Source organism: Triturus cristatus, chromosome 4_2 (genome assembly GCF_964204655.1).
Source record: "Triturus cristatus chromosome 4_2, aTriCri1.1, whole genome shotgun sequence".
In the NCBI taxonomy this organism is placed as follows: domain Eukaryota; kingdom Metazoa; phylum Chordata; class Amphibia; order Caudata; family Salamandridae; genus Triturus; species Triturus cristatus.
This window is the reverse complement of record NC_140586.1, coordinates 291,401,828-291,425,788: the sequence shown is the minus strand read 5'-3', so window position 1 is coordinate 291,425,788 and position 23,961 is coordinate 291,401,828. Positions and strand designations below refer to the sequence as shown.

The window sequence follows — 23,961 nt, the reverse complement described above, 5'->3', positions numbered from 1 at the left end:
TCCATGCGGAGCAACTTCTCCTGGGTGTCTCCGTGGCCCTCCTCGCAGTCCGCGATTCTCGCTTCCATCGCCGTGATACGCTCCTCATGTTTGTCGACCCTGTGCGACATGCCATCCAGCCGCTGGGCCATGGAGTCGAGTTTTCCGTCAATTTCCTTAAGGCAGCCCTTAAGGTCACGGAACATACTTTTGACATAATCGTCCGGTGTTGGGTCCAACTGTGTTTCAGGGACCACCGTCTGCGTCTCCGGCACCGCATCGGTGCCGCGGGAAGGCTGTTTCTCGAAGGGGAGCTTCCTCTGCTTTGCGTCCGATTTCCCCATGGTTCTCCCCCGCGTGTCCGCCACCTATCAACAATGGCGGTGAGGGGTATCAAGCCACAAGCAGGCCACCAAGCGCAAGGTGGAATGGTAACCACACAGGCACCCCCTCCGCACGAGGAACACCGCCAAGTAGGGAAGACCAGGCCAGCATTCGTCCCATTCAGGGCGCGGGTCTGCGTTAGTCAGGGAACAATGGCGGCCTAACCGTCCACTCGCCCAGTAGGCCTCTCCAGCGCAGTGTCTCCCCGGCCTGCAGGCACACGATGGTTAGAGCAGGTCGTCGGCAGGTACCGGTAGCCGGATATCACCTTCTGCGGGCGGGGATCGGGCCCACCCAGCGGGCGCCACTGCTTACTTCTCCCAACTCCTCACTCCAGCAGGCCCATCGGCCCAGTCACCTGATCAGGGCGCAGCCACGCCGGGTAGGCCTAGTCATTCAGTCCGCCAGCTCGGCCCCCTCCAGTCACCAGTTCTCCAACAGGGGCCAGGTCTCAGCACATCCGGAAGTCACCGCAGCCGCTCGGGCGCCAGTCGCTGGGCTCACCACGTCTCAGTTGGGTCCACGATAGCCGCCTCGTATCTGCCCGATCTCGGCCTGTGACCAGGGCCTCGCGTATGAGAAGACTCCGCCCAGCTCGGCGCCCAAAAAGCCGCTCGGCCAGCCCGGCCGAGTAGCTCCGGATCTCCGAGGCCGATTTCAACCGCAGTGGCCCCGCTAGGATCACCTGCACCAGGGCACTTCCCGCCGTGTAATTTGATGGTCAAAGAGCAAGGCAAAGGTCGGATTGTCTGACGGATTAGGTGTCCGGCCGGCAGAGCCCCGTTACACGGCGGCCATCTTGCAGCTCGGCTCGGCCACGCCCCCCCCGTTCTAGCTACTTTGAGGCTTTTTGTGACACAGTATTAACTTATCCCCAGGGAGCGTGGCAAGCGTGCATTTTCTTAAAACCTTCTTCCTGTGCTGTCTGGGAGCTGTTCCTTCGCTGTTCTGTCGTCACACCTGTTTTATCCATCACGCGCCCCTACGCGAGGCATGTTAGTTCGCTTTCTTCCTGGCATTTCCTCGCTTATGTGTTTGCACGGTTATTTGTTTAATTCACAATGCGAGAGGACAATGCTACAATAGAAACTTAAACCTGCTTCCACGCCTAATTTACGAGCTCTGGCAACCTTGACAGATTGTCTTTTATTGCTGTAATCAGGCTCCTCTGCTTGCACTACCCCCTCCCTTCTCCCCCTCCCTCCTGGTCAGCTTCATTTGTGTCTTGTATTGCTGTAATCGGGCTTCTCTGCTTGCACTACCCCCTCCCTTCTCCCCCTCCCTCCTGGTCAGCTTCATTTGTGTCTTGTATTGCTGTAATCGGGCTCCTCTGCTTGCACTACCCTCTCCCTTCTCGTCAGCTTCATTAGGTCTCGCCTACGCAGCCCGCATGCGTTGCAAAGGCAAAAAGACCTTTTGAAATCGATTGGCTTTTCGCCCTAAAAACGTGCACGCGTTGCATTGCTTTCAATGGCAATGCGTGCACGTCTGGCGATTCCCTTGCGGGAGCAAGCTTTGACACCATATGTTTGTAATTAACTTGCAAACATTCGGTGCCACTGGTTCGCTCCCGCCAGGGAAACGCTTTGGTTGCACTCCCCTCAACCCTCCCACTTTTAGCGCAAGGCGCGCGTGTGTTTTTCTTTCCCACGGTGCACCTCACCCCCTCCTCAATCGCGCCTCTCCCCTTCCCCTGGCCATGCCTTCCACGCCTCACTCTCTGTGGCACAGTGTATGCTCCCCGGGACACCAACTCTAGTCCATCAGGTACAACCGGCGCTCAGCCTTACAAATGACAATATCTGCCCCTCTCCCAGCATTTGGGACTGTATGTGCTCCCCTCAGGCACGTGCAGAACGCTCAAGAGCCAGGACCGCAGAGATGACGCCGGCAAAGAGGAGAGGCAGTGGTGGAGGCAGGAGCGAATGGTGAGGTGGAGTAAGAGCGCAAACCCGGCCCAGTTTCCCCCTCAAGCCCCGCACAGTGGCCACGGGGGTTCCTCATCCATTCCTGGAGCCAGTGTAGGGATCTCAGCAAGGGCGCAACAGAGACCTTGCCGGAATGTAGAAGGAAGCCACGGGCCCTGCTGCAAAGCAAGGAAAATGACCCATTTGGCTGATGTTGGGGTAGTGAAACTGCACCTTTCAAGGTTCAGTGGGCCCCTCTGAGCTGTGGTGCCACTGCACCTGCTGCACCAGTGCTAGCTACGGCCTCGAGGCCTCCGCTCCTGCGCGCAGGACTGCCCACCGTTTGGGCGCCCAAGTCATCCTAATGCCTATGATTTTCTGCAAGACCTGGGAGTCTCGACGACTCCTCGCCACATTCTGGGGTGGGTGGGGGGCTAACATTGTGTTACAGCGCCGTATCTCAGGGCGTGCAATGTCAGCTGCAAATATCTCACCCCGGCCAGTTCTTACCTTTCTGTTCTGGTGGGCCACTTCTGTGCTTACAGCTGCAATAACACCATTACCAGAAGGTAGTGTTTTGAAAGGCAAAGCTGGGTGAGCTCCTCACACGTGACCTGGGTCAGCTTGAGGTCTCTGGACTGGCAGGTACTCTCTTAGGGACGTAGCTACCAGTGGTGCAGCAGGTGCAGTGGCACCGGGCATGATTCCCTAGAGTGGATGAACTACTCACATCCCACATGGGACAATGTATGGGTTATTCTCGGTCACTTCTGTTCCTTTCACATTCGGTCTTTCCCAATTGAGCCGGTTCGTAATCCACTTCCTCCCCCCCGCACACACACACACACACACACACACACACACACACTGAGCCCCCCACCTTTAATTATCCTTGTTTATGGTACAGTCTCTCCTGCCAGTCCTCATCACCCGATCAGAGATAGATCAGAGCTTCTCGGCTGGATACTGGGCTACAGGGGAGCCAAGCGCCAGCCCCCACCCGAAAGACCCCAGGCCTTGCGTGCCCGGATTACTTGCTTCGGTGGAGATGCCCCAAAGACCCTGGCACTAGAAAGTACAAATTGGGTTGTTGGTTCAACTAAGAACCGGTTCTCCAAATTTCATATACTTAGGTAAACGAACTCAGGGCTGACAATCTGAGTCCTTCAGACTGAGATCAAATGAGGAACAATGTCGTACTAATACGCGAACCCCCACCATACACTGGTTGTACCCTCACACATTGCATCACTCCTGACATGTTCAATGACTGCATTGATACCATCCCTACTGGGATCAGGAATTACATATTTGATAACAATACTGCACATGGCAAGGGCTCAAGTTATACTTACTTTAGGGCAGGTATTGTAGTTACTTGAGATCACTAGTACTGGTAAATTTGAGTGGTTTTGTTAGTTTAAAATGTTATGTTTTAACTGACATTTTCACTTAACTATAAATGTCCCTTTAATCTTTGTTTTTTAGTGAAAGAAATAAAATGTGTGTGTATAATATAATTATTCCATCCAACCAGTTGTCCTTATGAAAACACCACTCACATGAGAGTGGCTCTGTTTATTTCCAGATAACAGCAGACAAACAGCTTCCTTGAGCTGTGCATATAATTCTGCAAAAATGGACTCCCGCCCTTTCAGCATGCCGATAACTGGTGCTGCAGGGCCGCTAATAGGCAGCGGGGCGTTCTCGCGGTGAGGGTATTCTTATGAGGGAACTACGAGGCCCAGGAGGCATTGAAGCACACGTCCCCTGCGGCGGGACTCTGCAAATGATTCAAATGAATTCCCACAGCTGCGATATTGTTTGTGGCCAGTGATCAAGGGCAAAGTGTGGCCCGAAACGCGTTTGGCTCTGTGATGGACTGAAGGAAGGAGCCTGCTTCTGTGTGCAGCCCACAATAAAGAATGGAGAAAAGCTCTCTTGTGTGTTGGCGTTTTCACCAGGGTAACCTTTTTTGATGGGTTTGTAGCGGCGCGCCCAGCCGCGAAAACGCCCCGCTGCTGAAGGGCGGACCTGCCACACCTGGATATCCGGGTGGCTGAAAGGACAGAGTGCTGAATTGTGGGACAAGTAATGGCAGCAGTTGCAAGGTTTCCCTCCTTCCAGTAACCCACATGGGTAAGAAACTGTAATTACGAATTTATTCCGCAGCACCCACTAAGGATTATTATGAGGAAACAACGAGGCCCAGGAGGCATTGAAGCACATGCCCACTGGGGCGGGACTCTGCAAATGCTTAAAATTAATTCCCCCAGCTGCGATATTGTTTGTGGCCAGTGATCAAGGGCAAAGTGTTGCCCGAAACACGTTTGGCTCTGTGATGGACTGAAGGAAGGAGACTGCTTCCGTGTGCAGCCCACAATAAAGAATAGAGAAAAGCACGCTTTTGGGACCTTATAAGTATTTAGTTATGCAGCACAAAATCCTTGGTGCAACATCAACTGTAGCATGGCTAAACACTTATAAGGTCCCAAAGGCGAGACCTATTGGCTATGCCAATGCTTGTTTTTTGTTTGTCTTACTCCTCTGCTTGCACTACCCCCTCCCTTCTCCCCCTCCCTCTTCGTCAGTTTCATTTGACTCTTGTATCCCTGTTATTATTAGTTTAAGCATTTACTTAAGGCCCCGAACACTTGGATTGTTTTTTGCTACAATTTTTTTTTTGTCCCTCATGGTGACATACAGCTCTCCAACACATTAAATTAGGCACTGACATTATACACATCTCTCATCCATAAAGTAACAAGCATTGACATAGCCAATAGGTCTCTCTTTTGGGACCTTATAAGTGTTTAGCCATGCAACAGTTGATGTTGTTGCACCAAGGATATTGTGCTGCATAACTAAATACTTTTAAGGTCCCAAAAGCGAGACCTATTGGCTATCTCAATGCTTGTTTTGTGTGTTGCCAGACCACTGATGCTCTTTGACTTGATGTGCTCTGGGGCCCTGCCAATCGGGACCCCAGGGCCTGTGTTCTTTCCCCTAAACAAAACCCAATTGGCAAATCTGGCCACAGGTAGGTCCCTGGTAAATGGTACCCCAAGTACCCAGGGCGCTGTGACCAGAGAAGGCTCCTAAGGGCTGCAGCACCAATTGTGCCACTCTTAGGGGCCCTGTACCTTTTCACAAACACACTGCCTATCAGGCTGCGTGTCATGGTGCAGATCAGAAGTGAAGTCGACATCATTATGCAGGTTTTCGGGGAAACGTCGGGCTTGTACATGAACCCTCGCAAGTCCACCTTGTGGGCGCTGGGCGAGCGCACGAAAATGGGGGCGTGGGCCTCTTCAGTTCAGTCGGCGGTGGGGGGACTGAAATACTTGGGGGTGTTCTTGACAGATGTGCCAGCGGTCTCCTGGGAGCGGAATGTGGCCCCAGTATGGGAGCGCGTCCGCTCCGATATCAAAATCTGGTCTCGTATGCCCTTGACTCTGTATGGGCGATCGGCAATATTTAAAATGGTGGCGCTCCCTCGACTCCTATATCAGCTACAGAACCACCCGTAGAAGATTCAGCCCGGTTGGTTCAGACAGGTGAATTCGGTGCTAGGGCAATTCCTGTGGGAGGGGGGGGGGGGGTAAGGTGCGCGTGGCTATACGGACGTGCTTCCTGTCCACCTACTGTGGAGGGCTGGCAACCTCGGATATTCTGTCATATTATCAAGCTTCACATCTTCTAGTCCTTAACGAATGGTGGTACGGGGACAGGGGAGACCCGGCATATGCACTGGAACGGCAGCTTCTGGGTCGCCACACGCTGCATACACTCCTCTACTCGGCGTCCCTGAGGGGTGCGCTGCCCCCGGTCACACAGGTAGTGTTACAAATCTGGAGGCAGGCCTTGCGCCGTATGGGATGGTGGCAGACCTTGACTCGGGAGACTCCCCTGTGGCACAATGGGCGTTTACCCCACTTGGCGGCCCTACAAGGGTTTAAGGGATGGGGATGACATTGGCATCTCCACGCTGGGAGACGTAATGAGAAAGACGACACTCCAATCTTTCCATGAGCTACAGCAGGAATTCCATATGCCACGTGAGCAATTTTTTCGATATCTCCAGCTCAGGCACGCCCTGTCGTCCGCACTGGTGGGACTGGAATCGCTTCCTGACTTCAGCCCATTGGAGGCGAAAGTCTTCATGGGGGATCTGCCAGATAAAAAAATTTCCAGGATCGATCAATCGCTGGTTACACACAGCTCCCCCACACTGAGCAAACTTCGGGGGGACTGGGAGGCAGATGTGGGCGCTCTGGAGGAAGAGGATTGGAGGGAGGCGCTGGCCGCCCCGCGAGGTGCTGCCATAGCCATGAGGCTCCGGTTGGTTCAATTTAAATACCTGCACCGGGTGTACTTCACGAGGGTGCGGCTGTGGCGGGCGGGGCTGATTGCATCCCCGGAGTGCCTGAGGTGTGGCAGGGAAGAGGGCACATTCTTTCACACTATCTGGCAGTGAGCTTCCCTTGATCGATTCTGGAGGGGAGTGTTGGCGTGCCTCTCGGAAGTACTGGGGTGGGAGCTCCCCCACTCGCCGCGGCTGGCTCTACTCCATGTCATGGAGGATATAGGGGGTAATATATACAAACGTCATCTCTTGTTGCTGGGACTCACTCTGGCCAAGCGGGATATTGCAAGGGAGTGGAAGGCGGCATGAGCCCCCTCCATGTTGAGATGGAAGAACGGCCTGGACTTCTGTATGGGGCTGGAGCGGCCCGTTTTCGAGGCCAGGGTGTGCCCACGCAAACACTTTAAGATCTGGAAACGATGGGCAGATTACCGTGGAATTGGGCTTGAACCTCCCGCAGAGAGGGAGATCAATCCATAGGGGCAGCTATTCACGGACGTTGGTGGTCCTGGGGGGGGCGGTGCGGGGGTGTGTATGCTGCGAGGGGAGAGCGGGATGGACGGAAGGGGGAGAGTAAGGCTAGCGGTAGGAAGTGCGATCTTTGAGGGTTGGGAGGGGGCGGGGGGGGGGTTGGGACGGGAGTTGGGGAGTTATTGAATATACAACTGTCTATTGCCTCTATGTACATGTATAAAGGATTTGGCAGACCTATCTGGGTTACAGGGCTCTGCATGGTGATGGCTATATTGACATAATAAAATTTGTTTAAAAAAAAAAAAGTGAAGTCGACATGGCACACATCCCTGTGTGCCATGCCTACCAACCACTGCCCTGGCCTAGGTCAGTCACCCCTCTAGCTGTGTGCACTATGCCAGTGGTGAGGGCACAGAGGCATGAGCCCTGTGCCCCTACAGTGTCTGAGTCCATTCTCAAACATTGTAAGTGCAGTGTACCATTAAAGATTATATGGTCCTGGGAGGTTGCCATTACTAACTCCACAGTACCATGATGGATACACTGAAGTCTGGGAAGTTTGGTATCAAACTTCTCAGCACATTGTACCCACACTGATGCCAGTGTGGGTTTCAATGTAAAACGCATGACAGAGGGCATTTTAGAAATGCCCCCTGAACTCAACCCACAACCAGTGTCCTGACTGAGTGGCTGCTTAGGCTGCCACCCACCAGACATGTTGCTGGACCCCTGGGTCGAGAGCCATCCGCTCTCGAGGGCCTGCAATAATGCACATCCTGGGATGAGGTGCTAGGTCCCCTGCCTCAGGATGGGCAGGGGAAGCTTCAAAGGCCTGCCGCATTTGTGAGCTTCTCCAGACCACTTGCTGTACTCAGCAACTGGTCCCCACTGGTTCTACCCTCCACTTTGGGCCGGAGAACCGGCGGGAAGAACAAGTGAGGAAGAGAGGTGTGTCCACCTCTACCAACTCCACCCCTAAGGTGGGGGAGGCAAGGTGAAGCACAACCTCGAGTCCCTGCCATCTTGAGGATGGGGGGACCCAGCCAACCAGGGACAGTCTCCTGCCCCCCTCCCACTGGAGAGTCGCAGAATAGGGGGTGTACCCACCCCAGGGAAGGAACTCATTGGTCCCTGCCCTTTACCTACCTGTAACGCCCCTAAATTTAGATTTAGGGGCACCCTGAACCTTTCTTCCTCAGATCCAGCAACCACAGGAAAAGAAAAGGACGAACAGCCATGCAGAGCTAACAAGAGGACGACGCCCACTGACTTGGCCCCAGCCCTACAGGCCTGTCTCCCCTCGAACCTGCTCCTGCAAAACCCCGGCATGTCCAGCGGCCAGCAATCTCAAAAACCCCGGAGGGACCTGCCTGCATTCACTTTCCAAGCTGCTTCTCCCGTGAACACCGGACGTGTTTGAACTGCAGCTTCTGATGCCAGCCAGAAACCGCGAATCCAGCCCACTCTGCAACCGCCGAGCTTGTGTGGAAAAACACCACGAGGAGGTCCCCCCAGTGATCCTGACCAGAGATCCGGCGACCCCTGAGCTGCCTCAAGCCTCCAGACGACGCCTGCAGCCTCAATCCAGAAGACCCCCCCCCTACCGCGACCAGAGCAGGTAAGAAAATCCAACGTCCCAAGGCACCCCTGCACCTGACGCCCCACGGTCTTGTGTGCCCAACCCAGCGGTGCCTAACCAACCCTCAACATCCCAACTTACCCCTCGAAGTGGTGGTCACTCCTGGAAGATCCTTGTCCCCGAGCCTGCAGTGTTTCTTTGTCCCGGAGAATCTCCATTGAAATCAACAGGGCACCCAACCTCAAAACAGCACCCTGCACCCGGCTGCCCTAGTGCCGCTGAGGGTGCCCCTTTTGTGCTAACCTGGTCCCCAACTTGCCCTGAGCTTAATCCTAGGAGCTTTACTCCCACAACCCCGTGGCCTGCTTGCCAGCCGCCATCTACCGGAGCCCCCCTATCCTCCATAGGATTACATTGGGCCTCAACTCTCTGCACTCGGCCGCCCTAGTGCCACTGGGGGTGCAACAACAGTGCATCACTGACGGTGGGAGACCCCCGAGTCTAACCCCAGAACCCGAACTCAAAAGACCTGGAAACCGATAACCTTTTTTTCCTCATAGAATAACATAGACACTCTTTCTCCCAAAAAAATTCTAAGTATCGAATTACAACTATTCCTTAAAAATCTGCTGAATAACCAAAACGCATTTTTTCATCTGTTTTCAGGAAATGTCCTAGTGCTGAATCTAGGTATCCAGCACTGAGTAAGAAAAAGTATCGTTAACATAACTTACCTGCTAAGTGAATTTCCTCCCATAGGATAACATTGGTGATTCTATGTGAAAAAGTTTTTAAGTGTCAACTTTTGAAATGCAATAATATACTTTAAACATCGTAATTCTAACTAAAACGCATTTACTCACCTGTTTTCAGGAAATGTCCCAGGGCTGAATCTAGAATCCAACCCTGTGTTAGCAAAAGTAATCTGAAAAGTAATTATCTGCATTTTACGTAAAAAACTCATTCATTTGAATGTACTATACCTGCAATGTGTTGCAAACTGCTTACTTAAAACTGTAACCAAAACCAGTACTAGTTATACTGCAATTTTGAACTGTGTTCATACAAGTAATTTACTACTGCAAAGTATTTATATGCTTACCTGTACCAGGCTTGTTTGGTTCTAGAAATAAAACAATATATTTTTTATACAAACACAGTTGGCCTAGAGTTCAGTTCTTGTGTGTGGATTCATTTGCTGGACTGAGTGTGTACATCGAATGCTTAACACTGTCCTCTGATACTGCCTTACTGCTCGACCAAGCTACCACTTTAGAGAGTAAGGTTCTATCTAACTTTAACCTCTGCCAAACCTCTGGAGACACTTGGACTCTATACACACTGTACCTCACTTTGGTGCAGTATATATAGAGCCAGTTTCTTACAAAGATCACAAGGGAGTCAACAGTATTAAAATACTTAACACATTTACTGCAAAGTAAACTCAGCTACACATCCCTAAGGGTACACTTTGCGGCGATTGTGGCTTACACAAGAGGAGAAACAGGGAAAAGTTTCTCCACCTCCCAAGTAGTGAAAAGATTTCTAGAAGGAGCGAAGAGGATCGCACCTCCAAACAGAATGCCAGCACCAGCATGGAACCTCAACGTAGTGCTGACTCAGTTGATGAAGGCACCGTTTGAACCGATGCACAATGCTGCACTGCACATGCTCACGCTAAAGACTGCCCTCTTAGTGGCTATCACATCACTACGAAGAGTAAGTGAGTTGCAGGCTCTAACACTTCAAGAGCCCTACCTGCAGATACACAGTGATAGAAATGTAATGAGAACAGACCCACACTTCATGCCAAAGGTGGTGTCTCGGTTTCACATCAACCAGACAATTCAAATACCTAATTTTTTCCAAAAACTAACCACAAGCACAGAGAGCGCTGCACACAGTGGACGCCAAGAGATCTGTGATGCACTATTTAGAAAGGACAAAGGAGCGCAGAAAGACAAAGCAACTTTGTTTCCTTCTCAAGCAGTTTTTTGGGACGACCAATTACCAAAAATACCATTGCACCATGGATTGCACAAACCATACAACTATGCCACAAACCAGCTGGGCAACTGTTACAAGGAGCAGCTCATGCTCACTCAAGGAAGAAAGGGGCAACAATTGTGTTTCTGGCCAACAGACCAATTCAAGACATTTGCCAAGCTGCAACATGGTCTTCAGTGCACACGTTCACTAAGCACTACTGTGTGGATGTCCAAATGAACAAAGAAGCGCAAATGGAACAGAAGGTCTTACAACACATATTCAGTAACCAGTGCTCATCTTCCACCCAGCCACCACAATAAGGACAAACCGCTACAAAGTCTATGCACAGCATAGTGAATCCAGAAAGATTCACGCTGCAAAACGTATAGTTTCTTACCTATCAGTGTAGTTTTGCAGCTTGAAGACTTTCTGGATTCACTAGCGACCCCACCCTCCTCCGCCAGAAAGATGAGACAGGAGGAAAGGGATTAAAGATGAACAAGACTTCAGAAAATAAGAGGGAAAACCAGAATAACACAAGACAAAAAAAAAAGGAAAAAGAATCCGAAGATGACGACCAAAGGTGGGAGCTTCCGGAGGAAGTATGTCGACGTCACGAAGGACACCAAATGGTGGTATGTCGACGCCCACCGGGGCCACGAAGGAAAAAAAACAAGCATTGGCATAGCCAATAGTTCTCGCTTTTGGTATGTTGTGTTTAGCCATGCAACAGTTGATGTTGCACCAAGGATATTGTGCTGCATAACTACTTATAAGGTCCCAAAAGTGAGACCTATTTGCTATGCCAATGCTTGTTTTACATTGTTAGCCAATTACCCCTTAATGTTGTGATGTCTGGAAACCTGGTCTGTGGAGCAGAAGCCTAAAACCGGTACCTGTCGGAAGAGCACGCACTCCCTCCGGTCTTTCTCTTCATGTTTACCATATCTAGAAAGAATAAAATATTCATGACTCGCTTGACTTTACCCCGAACCTCTCTCCCAGGACCTCAGACTATGTTGAAAGCTAGGAGGCTGCTGTCCGGGAGCAATGAAGTCCGAAGTTAGCGAGGAATGGGGGGAGGGGGGGAAGGGAGTATAGAGGGAGGGAGGGAGAGAAAGTGAGAGGCCAGAGGGCTGTGGCAAATAGAAAGGGAAGAGGGACAAAGGAAAATGGGCACAGAAAGAGAGGACGTGGAGAGTGAGGTAGGGGTGGGAGAGGGAGGATGAGAGTGAGGTCGTGGTGAGAGGGTGAGAGATAGTGAGGTAGGGATAAGAGAGAGAGAGAGATACAGTGAGGTAGGGGTGAGAGGAAGAGAGAAATAGTGAGGTAGGGGTGAGAGAGGGAGAGCGAGACAGTGAGGGAGTGGTGAGCGAGGGTAGGAGACAGTGAGGGAGGGATGAGAGAGGGCGAGATACAGGAGTGAGAGGGACGATAAGAAAGAGGGAGGGATGATATAAGTAACACGTGGTGTAGGGGTACGAAACGGAGTTTTTGCCCCCTGCCCAAGCTGGCTTCCGTCCTTTACACAATACAAAGGCTGTTATACCAACGATAGTAGATTATCTTCGATTCGATCGTGGAAAGACATTGCACTGGCTGTGCTCGATGTGTGAGCAGCCTGGGACACTGTTGATCACAAGATCTTTGTCAGCCGTGTGGAGGATGCAGGGCAGTGGCTTGAATCTTTTCCGATGGATCGGACACAAATCGGTCAGACTAGTATCTTTTACCCGTCAGGCTAAAGAACTGGGGCACCGGGTCCCTCTAGAACCCAAATTTTAAAGAACGTGGTATGTGTTTAAAGGCATTAAAATCAACGGCAATACAACAGTACTTAACATCAATAATGAGGACACTATAAGCTAAAAAGGGTAACATATGAAATAGCGGAAACTAGGGCATTTTGTAATTTAACTAGACACTAAACCCCGGCACCGCGTATACTGGGTGGGCGACCGCGTCATGCCAACTTTAGAACTTCTCTACAAGGTAATTCCGGGTATGCACCGTGACGTCACCTTCCGTGCTCGACGGGCCATAAGATGGGCGGTGGGAGGGTACTACAGAGCAGGGCAACAGGCGCGGGAAGGATGTTTGTGTAGACTGCGGTAGAGAAGCATGCCCATGGAGGGAAAGGAGAGGAGTTGGAGGGAGGCCTACCGCTGATTGTAGTACACACTGCTCATGCTAGGTACGATACCATTACCTGGTACCGGGCTAGCGCGGATGTTGGTGTCTGCCTCCGCTTGCACTGGAGGGCCTCGGAATGCAGGAGCCGCCACTTTCGGTTGCACCCGAGGAGCCCGATGCACCCATCACGATCACCCGAGCAAGTGCCACATTCCAGGGGCTAGGGAAACTGGGCCTGTTGAAACCCTGCCTCCCTCCCCACACGCTCGAGGCACTTCATGAAACCAACATTGGAAAAACGACCGCTTTGAAAGTGGTGCGCGCGCAAGCGCCCGCTGTGGCGAAAGTGAAAGCACCGCGTTGCACATATGTTTCCCAATAACACGCGACGGGGGAGGGGCGGAGGAGCGTTGAAGGCGAGCAGCGGGTTGTAAGGCTTAATGAGCCATAACAAAAAGCCAGATGGTGGCAGCGCGTGCGCAAGTAACTGCAAGCTTGAAACCAGCAAAAGCGTGTGGTAGCACTTTGAAAACCCACTTACTAAATATCATGCAGCGCATGTGCTAGCTCAGGATAGACCTAAAAGGAGAAAAAAACTCTACAATTCCGGACCCAACCACTAGATGGCGGAATAAAGCTCAGCATAGTGAATCCAGAAAGTCTCCAAGCTGCAAAACTACACCGACTGGTAAGAAACTATACGCTACAATCAATCAGAAGTGAGTGTGACCACCCCTTTTTAAAAAGGTCAGCGACATTTCGTAGGATTGTTATCTACCGGTTGGCGGGCAGTATCTTCGGGTCTCATTTCGATTGCCTACGTCTCCTTGAAACAGAGTAACGGTAATTACATCCTACTTTTTAGTCGACTAAGGTCTGAGGCGAATGAGGATTAAGGAGAGAAAAAAAATACTACCACCAGCTCACTCCACTAGAAAGAAGGGAGCAACCACTAGATGGCGGAATAATGCACAGCATGTAAATCCAGAAAATACTTCAAGCTGGAAAACTACTCCTACTGGTAAGTAACCATTTCTTTCTGTTGCAGTAACCACCCTCACCCCCGCGCTCACTCTTTTTGCCAGATTTCTGATGCACTTTGACTTGATGTGCCCTGGGTCCCTGCCAGTCAGGATCCCCGGGCCTATGTTCGATCCCAAAATTGTACCTTGTACCCCCCCTCCCAAATTGGCACCTCTCTGGCCACATGTCAGACCCTTGTAAAAAATAGCATTGGTACCAAGGGCACTGTGGCCAAAGATGGCCTCTTAAGGGCTGCAGCACTTATTGTGCCACCTTTAGAGGCCCTGTACATTTACACACACATTGCCATTGCGGGCTGCGTGTTTTTTGTCCAGAACAAAGTGAAGAGTCGACATGGCACACATCCCAGTGTGCCATGCTTACAACCCACTGCCCTGGCATAAGTCAGCCAACCTCTAGCTGGGTGCACTATACCAGTTATGAGGGTACAGGTGTATGATCTCTGTACTCCTACAGTGTCTAGAACAATTCTAATAGATTGTAAGTGCAGTAATGCCATTAAGAGTATATGGTGCTGGGAGTTTGTCATTACGAACTCCTCAGCACCATAATGGCTTTATTGAAAACTGCGAAGTTTGGTATCAAAATTCTCAGCACATTAAACTCACACTGATGCATGTGTGGGATTTAATGAAAAATCAGCTCAAAGTGCATCGTATAGATGCCCCTTGAAAAATGACCATCTCTGGTGGGTTTCAGGACTGGTACGCACCAGCCTGCCACCACGAGACATGTTTCTGGACCCCTGGGGTGGGAGCCTTGGCTCCCTGAGCCCAGAAGCAAAGCCTTTCCTGGGCGAAGGTAGTCACACCTCCACCAAGTCAGGAAGAGCCATCTGTGGCAGGGTAGCTTTAAAGGCCTTGCAGCATTTGTAATGCAAACTCACTCTCCTGCTATCAGGAGCAGGCCCCCTTCCTGCCTCCCCTCCTTTTCGGTGGGAAGACAGGCTGAGCAATTTATAGCAGCCCATAAGGAATGCCCTCCTCTGCCAATCCCACCCCTCAGGTGGGGGAGGCGAGGTGAAGCCCACTCTTCAGTGCCCGCCATCTTGCAGATGGCAGGCACTCTCTATTCAGGATTAGGGATTGTGCCCACTCCCCACGCGAGGTGAGCACACCAAGGGTGTCGTCACCCTAAGCCAATGGGCTACTGACCACGAGACCCCTAAAACACCCCTTAATGCAGTATTTAGGGGACAGCCCTGAATCCAGAAGCAGATTCTCGCAACCTAAGAAGGACGAAAGAAGACGCTTAGCTGAGGAGACTGCAGAGAAGAACTGACTTGACCCCAGCCCTACCGGCCCGTCTGTAGTTTTCAGAGATCCTGCGCAAAAAGTTGCCTTGTCCTGCTGCCCGCAACCTCCAGAACCCCTGGGAGGACCGACTGCCTTCAACAAAGATCGGATCTCCTGTGAACCGCAGCTCTGTTAAAAAGAAACAGCCAAGAAAGACTCCGAACCTCCTGAGGACAAAGAAACCCGATGCCTGGAACCACCACTGCACCTGATGCCTACGGCCCGAGTCCGAGTGTCCCATCAGTCCCAGCGAGATCCTCCAACACTCCAGAGTCTGAGTCTACCGTGGGTTGACCCCTCCTGGACTCTCCAACATCACCTGCAGCCTTTGCACGGACACCCCCCCCAACCCCCCACCCCCCAACTGAAAGTGGCCCGTTAAGGTGAAATCCGACCTCAAAAGGCACCCCTACATCCAGCTGTCCTGCTCCCTGGAGAAGAGCCCGAGGTACACCTATATTCCCGAGCCCTCCCACTTACCTGCCCAGCTGTTGGGTCCTCCCAGAGGTCTTCCTGGACCACACCTGCAGACAAAATCCAAAACCAGCAACTCCCATTGAAAACATGGCACCTGATGCCAAAACAGCACCCTGCACCTGGCCGCCCTGTGCCGCTGTGGGTGCACCTTGTGTGCTAAACTGGATTCACCTTTGTCCTGAGCTTAACACAAGGAACTTTGCTCCCTCAACCTTGTGGCCTGCTTGTGAGCCTCCACCAACCGAAGGGCCCCTATCCCCTGTTTGATAACATTGGGCCTCAGCACTCTGCACCCTAGTACCGCTGGGGGTGCTTGAAGAGTGCCTTGTTGACACTGGTGGAACCCTGGTTCTAGCCCCAGAATCCTAACTCTCACAAACAAGTACTTATTTGTAAACCAATAACTTTGTTTCCTCCCAAAGGATTGCATTGGCTGCTTTTCTTTGAAAATTCTTTTAAGTGTGGAGTTGGTTTGTATGAAAACTTGAAAAACTGCAGCTTTACCAAAAGTGAATTACTTACCTTTTGTCTAGGAAATGTCTCAGTGTGATATCTAGGCATATCACACTGATTAGCAAAAGTAACTTAAAAAGTAATCCAAGAAGTAACCAGTATTGTAATCTACAAATTAACTGAAAAGTAATTCCTGTAAATCAACCACCTGCATTTCAACCTGCTTTCAACTGTAATTAATTGCATAAGTATTGCAAAGTATAATTTCAATTACCTGCACCAGGCCTGGCTTGGTTCCATAAATAAAATAACTAAATATTTTACAAAAAATTGATTTTTGTTCAGTCTTTGAGTGTTTGACATCATTTCTTGCCTGCGTTTGTACAATACATGCTTAATACTACCCTCTGATAAAGCCTTTCTGCTCGCCCACACTACCACAAATAGAAAGTACGGTGCTATCTACTTTTACCTCTGCCTACCTTTGTAGTTCTACTGGACTCTGTGCACACTATACCTTACTTTGGTATAGTATATACAGAGCCATCTTCCTACATGTGTGAAGCACCTCCACCCAGAACAGGCTTCGTTTCTGACCTCCGAGTACAAAGGCTGTCACCCCATGAGGTCAGAAACCTGTCTAGTGATGGCTGGCTGATCGGGACCAGTCAGCGAATACACTAGAGGTTGGTCGTTTTTCAGGGGACATCTCAAAAATACCCTCCGAGTGCATTTTATAATAAATCCATCACTGGCATCAGTGTGGGTTTATTATGCTGAGAGGTTTGACACCAAACTTCCCAGTCTTCAGTAAAGCCATCATGGAGCTGTGGAGCTCGTGTTGACAAACTCCCAGTGCATGTACTCAGAATGGCTTCACTGCACTTACAATGGTTGTTAATGTAAATGTGAATGTAAATGTGTTTGTACTTATATAGCGCACAGCTACCCCATTTCGGGGTGTCCCGGCGCTGTACTCATACCGCTAGGGAACCCTTCCTGGCTTTTCCCTGTGAAATGTCCACTCCTGGGCATCCCCAGGGTGAAGCCAGGCATAGGCATCCCAGTTGGGGCCGTTGTGAAGATTAAGCAAGCTATTGCCCAGAGTTGCAGCGTGGGACCCATGATTAGAATAGGCACCGAGGCGAGATATCAGGTCCGAGGAATTATGAGCCCAAGACCCGCCGAGGCAGGAATTGAACCCTGGTCCCGGGCCAGACCTCTGCATCAGGGTCTGCCGCGCTAACCATTGAGCCACACTTCTCCACAATGGCACAGACACTGTAGGGGCATATTTCTCATGCAGATATGCCCTCAGCTGTGGTATGGTGCACCCTGCCTTAGGGGTTGCAAGGCCTGCTAGTGGTGTGACTTACCCATGCTACAGGCAGTATTGGTGGGAATGGCACACAGGAATGTCATCGGTTGAGTTTGATCTGCACCAAAACACAGTCTGCAATGGCAGTGTGTGGGTGTTAAGGTGGGATGGAAGGGGGGGTGGGCTCTGAGGGTGGCATAATACAGCTGCAACCCACAGAGGCTCTTTCTGGTCACAAGGACCTTGTACAAGGGACTTACATGTGTCCCAGAAGTGTGCCAATTGTGGAAACAAAGGTAGTTTTGGGAAAAGAACACACGAGCCGGGGTCTGGTTAGAAGAGTCCCAGCATGCACTCAGTCAAGTTAACATCAGGTATCTGGCAAAAACTTAGGGGATAACCATGCAAAGAGGGGCACTTTCCTACACCCTCACTCTGTGTTGCTTCTGTTGTCCAACTGCTTCACCCATTGCGCTTGTGCCCAGTTTGCTTCTCTCCATTACTTCTTCTCTCCATTACTTCCCACCCACCTGCACCCTCCATGTTGATTTCCCCAACCCTATGTTGCTTTCGCATCCCCCTCCCCTGTTGATTTTTGTCTTCTCTAAACCCCTCTCCCCCCCCCCCATTGCTTTCGTGTCCCCTCCCATGTTGCTTCAGCGTTCTCCCTATGATGCTTAACCGTTCACCCAACACCTTCGCCTATCTTGCTTAGATGTCCCCCTGTGTGTGGGCTCCGGCTGCCAGGCTCCTGCACATTAGCACATGTTAAGTGCATGGCTGCCTGACCCTGACATGGTGAATGTCTGCTATGCTGACCTTTGCTCAGCCTGACTGGCATGTCTCGGGCGTTAGAACAATTATGGGGCAGAGCTCTGACACCTTTTATGATTGGCCTCCCCTGTCTGAGAGAGGTGGCATCTGACCAGAAAAGCTCAGCAACAGAGACAACAGGCCACTCAGTCTATATTTTCTGAAAAAGCATTTATGGAGCTTTTGCATGCAACCCTGTTCTTCATTCTTGAGTTTCTAAACCTACCACCTATTTTCTTGTGCACTAGGATCCTAGGTTTGAATTCTGGAGTCTAGATTTGACCTTCTTCAAATTGACTGCCGGAAAGGAACTGTTTGACTGGCTCTGCCATTCCTAGTCCAACAATGGAGTGTCCAGAATCCTTGAAGTGACTTAGTTTATCATATGTGTTAGCTTAAATATGGATACGCCATTTCTTACTTAATTGAATTGGGACTACCCATGGGGTTTTTAGTTACCTACTTTATTCTAATAAGTTTGGCCGTTTAAGATCAAGAGAGAAAAGTTATAAGCAAAGCCAATGGAATTATGCAATTCTGCCACCATAGCGCATTCCACCTAATAATGGATTTGGCACATTAGGCATAATCTGCTGATTTTCACAAACATGGTGTTTACCCCTTAAAAGGATAATAAGTTAGTAAAAATGAAGCCACTGCTGTTGCCCTGCAGTGGAAGGCCCTTTGCAAAGATTGGCTTGTCACCTTTCAATTGCTTATTGCTGGATTTAACTGGTACTAATGACCTGAAACCTTTGCCCACACAGTGTTAACTTGTCAAAAAATGCCAAAATAATGCAGTAGTACTTTTACACAATGTGGCTCAATACATACCATTATTTGCTTTTTCTTGTGGAATGGGAGTCAACCCTGCCTCACAATTTGGTTCTCACCTTCCACATAGTTCCAGTTGTCCTGCTTAATAGCGTGTTTTTTGTTTACATGTACATAGTTTAGTGTGCCCTCTAGTCATGCATTTGCTCTGGTTATTAATTCAAAGAGAATATTAGTTGTGATAAATAAGGATTACAAGTCAGTATTTTTTTTTCTCTTTAAAGTTCATGCATTCCGGACTTTGTGTACATTTATTTTGCTACATACTCCCTTTTAATTGCACCGCAGTTACTGCTAAGCAATTGACCAATAAAATACTCTAAAACCATAGAGATTTCCATAATGACCTATTCTACACTCCAATTTTTGTTTTCACCCTCTTCACAATCCTTCTAACCTACTCCTCAGAACTTTCACACTTAGCCCATGACACTCTCCCCTCATCTCCTCTATTCACATCTGCAGCCACTCACATTACCAATACTTGCATTCATGAAATGTCAAGTCAATAGATGTGGCTGACATGAAGCAACCTGTAGTTTCTTACTGTATTAGTCTAGTGTCTTGATCACTTACAAGATCTGACCCAGTGCTAAATAATACATGGTTGGGCCTTCACATGCATGCTGCCTCTTAGCCCTGAATGGGGACTACTTCTGCTTCCTTACTCCATTGTGTTTGCATGCTGATTGCAGTCATCTGAGTTGTATGTGCTTTTTGACTGTCGTTTAGGCTGCTAACAACAGACTGCTGCTGCAAAGGGAAGCCTCAGCTCTGGCCAGCCAGCCCCCTCCACCACCACCACCACCTCCGGCACCCGCCCCCAAGTGGCCTGGAATGATCTCTAGCGAGCAGCTGAGCTTGGAGCTGCACCAAGTGGAGAGGGAAATTGGCAAGAGAACCCGTGAGCTGACGATGGTGAGTGCATGTGGGCAGGCAGGCTCTGGGGTGGAGGAGGAGAGGCATAATTCCTAGTGTTCATGTCACTAAACACAAAACCTTGTGACACAATAGGTTTTACACAAAACACTGCTGTTTCTCACTGACATCATGCACTTGTACTCCCCTATTTCGATCGCTATGGCAAGGGGGGACTTCAAAGCTCATGTAATAGTGTAGTAGTTACCCCTCTGGGTTTTGCTTCATGCAACTGTGAACAGAAGTCTGATCACAGATATGGATAGGTTACTTGCCTGTAATCAATATATATGCCTATAGACACCTGCCTTTGTGTTAACAATGCTGATAATGCCAGGGATTCCGTAGCCCGGGCTCAGAGAAATGACACTCCCCTGGAGATTAGATTTATCACTGCATACAGTAGGCAGGAGAAGCAAATTAGGAAGATATTTTATACCCATTGGCTTGACTGACTTGAATCTATCTCAGATCTTACCTGAATTGCCATCTCTGATTTTCAGACGTGTACTCTATGAAGGATGCACTTGTCAAGAGCAGCCCTGAAGTCAGCAATTCCAACACATGGTTGTCCACTAAGTGCGGATTTCTTAAGTGTGGCTCTTGCCGAGCTTGTAAGTTCGGCTTCAGCACCACTGAGTACACCACTGCATTTGATGATAAACCTATGACGATCCAAGGGTCCTACACATGTCGCACTGACTAAGCGGTTTATGTTCTCCAATGCACGTCCAGACTTAAATATGTGGGGAGTACTAAGCTTCAAGTATTCAACAGAATACTACAGCATCTGCGTGCAGTGGTGAATTCTGACCCCAATTATCCAGTGGTGAGACATCTAAAATTAATCAGTACAATCTTAGTGATCTTAAATACTTTGTGATGGGGGCTGTTCCTAAATCAATACGTGGGGGCAACAGAGAAAGACAATTGCGACACATTGTCACATTTCATTTTAGAACTCGACACAAGGATGCCCAATGGATTGAATACTGGGGAATATTTACATAATTTTCTCTAACGTAGTAATTGTCAGTACAATCCATCCATCTCTTCCTGCCTACTCTTTTCTACTCTGTAACTTGAGTTATTGCAGTGGTTTTAATCTCTCAGCCATTTAGTTATGCCATCAGCGCATAACCCTAGTTTTAGCTAACTACTTGGGATGTATGAGGTTTCTTTAACATATTAGTTGATGTTTTTAGACATCTTATGGTGGTCCATTAAGGTATATTTTGTGGCAACTTGTCCCATTTCACTTGACCCCATCTACACCTTGAATTTCTTCACACAATGTATTTCATATCAGACTATGTCCGCCATGCACTCGTGTGAGAAAGTGGCTCTGTATATACTGTTCCCAAATAGGTACAGTGTGTACAAAGTTCACAGTCCCCCAGAGGTTTGGCAGAGGCTAAAGTTAGATATAACCTTACTCTCTAAAGTGGTAGCTTGGTCGAGCAGTAAGGCAGTATCAGAGGACCGTGTAAAGCATTTGTTGTACAACACACTCGGTCAGCAAATGGTCTCACACACTCAATAACTGAACTCTAGGCCAATGGTTTATATAAAAATATATGTCTGTTTTATTTTAGAACCAACAATAGGTATTAAAATGTTCGAGGCATGTGGGCTGCTGAATTCATATCTGTGCATAGATCGCCGCCTAGTGTTTGGTCCGGATGTTTACACGTTGTTGTCCTGGAAGAGTCTTCGAAGTATCCTGAGATAGGTGACTCCTCCCCTGGACCACAGTGCGCATGGGCATCCTCTCCATCCTCAGATTGTATTTTTCCGCCATTGGGTTCGGATGTGCTTATCTTAGCTCAAGTTAGGAAAATTTAGTTTAAGGCCAAAAGGCCTTTAGTTTTCGTCTGTACTGTTCCCGCTCGGTATCGACAGCTTACTTGCTTAGTTTAGCAAACTTATTCAAGTTTTTTCGGATCCGTTTAATCCGACCATCCACCTTACATCGACGATGGAATCGAGGACCCCATTCAAACGGTGTCCTGTTTGCCACACCAAATATCCACATATCGACGTCCACCCGGTGTGCAACAAATGCCTCTCGCCGGATCACGACGAATCAAAATGTATGGCCTGTGCCCGATTCCGATCCAAGAAGACCGAGGACGAAAATGTTGAAAGCGTGGAAGACATGAACTCCAGCCCCGCTTCCGAACACGATTCCCGATCGGAAGACGCCGATGAAGCGCTTTTTCACAGGGAAGAAGCCGACGATGAGGTAGGAGACTACGATGAGGCCTTTGGGGCCGAAGAAGATAGCTCTGGTGAAGAGCAGGGCCTACCCGTCGAAATGGAGGCTATCAAAGTGCGTCAGTCTACGGCTCCGGTCGAGGGATCGCCTTCGGGCCTTACCCGAGATCAATCCCGCAGTTCTTCGGCCCCGCCTTCTGGCCCGGCCTCGAACATCCAGCGAGAGCCATTATTACCGAAAAAGACTGGTTTCCCTTCAACTAAACCGAAACCAATCGTCGCACCGGTTCAACAGAAACCGAAAGTGAAACTGGCAGTGGTCGGCTCGAAGACCTCTACTCCTTCGACGCCAGCCAAAACCATCGGCTCCGAACGCACAAAAAGGGATTTCGGCGCCGAACTCGCTGCAGCGGCTGTCGGCACCGACCCAAAAAGGAAGGCCATCGGTACCACAAAAGCGCCTCGGCCCCCGGCACCGAAGCAATCAGCCCCGACCACCAAGGTTAAAATGGCCGCTCCATCGGAGTCCACTTCGAAGGCAGCGACTAGGGTCAAGTCATCGACTCTGTCGACCGCTACTACCTCTCCTCGACTCGATGCCCCTGTGGCTCCGAAGCAGTCAACGCCTACCTCTACAGAACCACTCGGCACCAAAGAACCTTCGGCGTTCTCGGTGCAACAAGTTGCAGCGTCATTGCAACGCATCAGAGTACAGGCAGCCCTCCAGTCCACGTCGGGCCCCGACCCGAAAAAGGCTCCAAAGGCTCCAAAGGCACCTTCGGCACCAACCAACATCACTTTTGGTTTGCCGCCATCCACAGCGCCAAAAATGTTCGAGATCCGAACACGTGTCAGCCAGACAATGTCCCCATCTACTGGACACTCTCCTACTGGGCCTTCACCGTCCCAATTCATCGACGCCGACACCGGCAGACTCATGCTCCGAAAACGGAAGGTCACACCAGACCAGGCTTTGGACTCTTACAGAATCCCTCTAAAGCAGAAACTGCCAGCAGAATCGGAACCGGTTCTATACGAACGCCTGCACACCTCCTATCCGGATCCCCAGTCCTTTTTTCCGACGCCCTCCGACACGGACGCAATGGAGGATTACATGGGTGATGATACCACCTACCCCAGGGATATAGATCCTGAGGAGCAGCAGGACCCAGATCAAGCTTGGGATGACCCTGCAGACCCGGGTGCCACAACAGATACCCAGGACACGCAGCTTTACGGCGCAAAAACATCTCCCACAGAGGACACTGCTGCCTTCAATGCCCTCATAGAACGTGCTGCAGCCAATCATGGAGTGCAACTCCACTCTGACACAGATGAGGACGACTTCTTGGTGGACACTTTCGCCTCCTCAGAGAGGACTGTCAAGACTCTGCCCATGTTAAAAGGTGTTCTCAAGCCAGCAAAGGACATTTTCAAGGAAACAACCAGGGCACGGGTGATAAACCCCAGGATTGAAAAAAAATACAAACCTGCGCCCGGGGACCCTATGTACATTAGAGGTCAGTTACCTCTGGACTCCATGGTGGTTGCTAACGCTCGCAAACGAGCGCACTCGCAAGCAACTGGTGATGCTCCTCCCCCAGACAAAGAGTCCAAGGTGCTGGAGACCTCAGGCAAGAGGATTGCAGCCCAAGCAGCAAACATCTGGCGCATTGCCAATACACAGGCACTCCTGGCTCGCTACGATCGTTCACACTATGACACGCTAGAGTCACTACTCCAACATCTACCAGACGAGTACAAAGAGGCAGCGGAGCTCC

The 23,961-nt window shown here is 50.1% G+C and overlaps 1 protein-coding gene across 13 annotated transcripts in view; it reads left to right on the top strand.

Moving 5' to 3' along the window:
- The window catches only part of RC3H1 (ring finger and CCCH-type domains 1), a 710,644-nt gene that overhangs the window by 565,972 nt on the left and 120,711 nt on the right, over window positions 1-23,961 (top strand). For all 13 annotated transcript variants that reach the window (XM_085601577.1, XM_085601575.1, XM_085601567.1 and 10 more), the window contains one exon: window positions 19,778-19,963. In XM_085601577.1, the coding sequence (XP_085457703.1) occupies window positions 19,778-19,963 (186 nt within the window). The remainder of the gene's footprint in view (window positions 1-19,777; window positions 19,964-23,961) is intronic.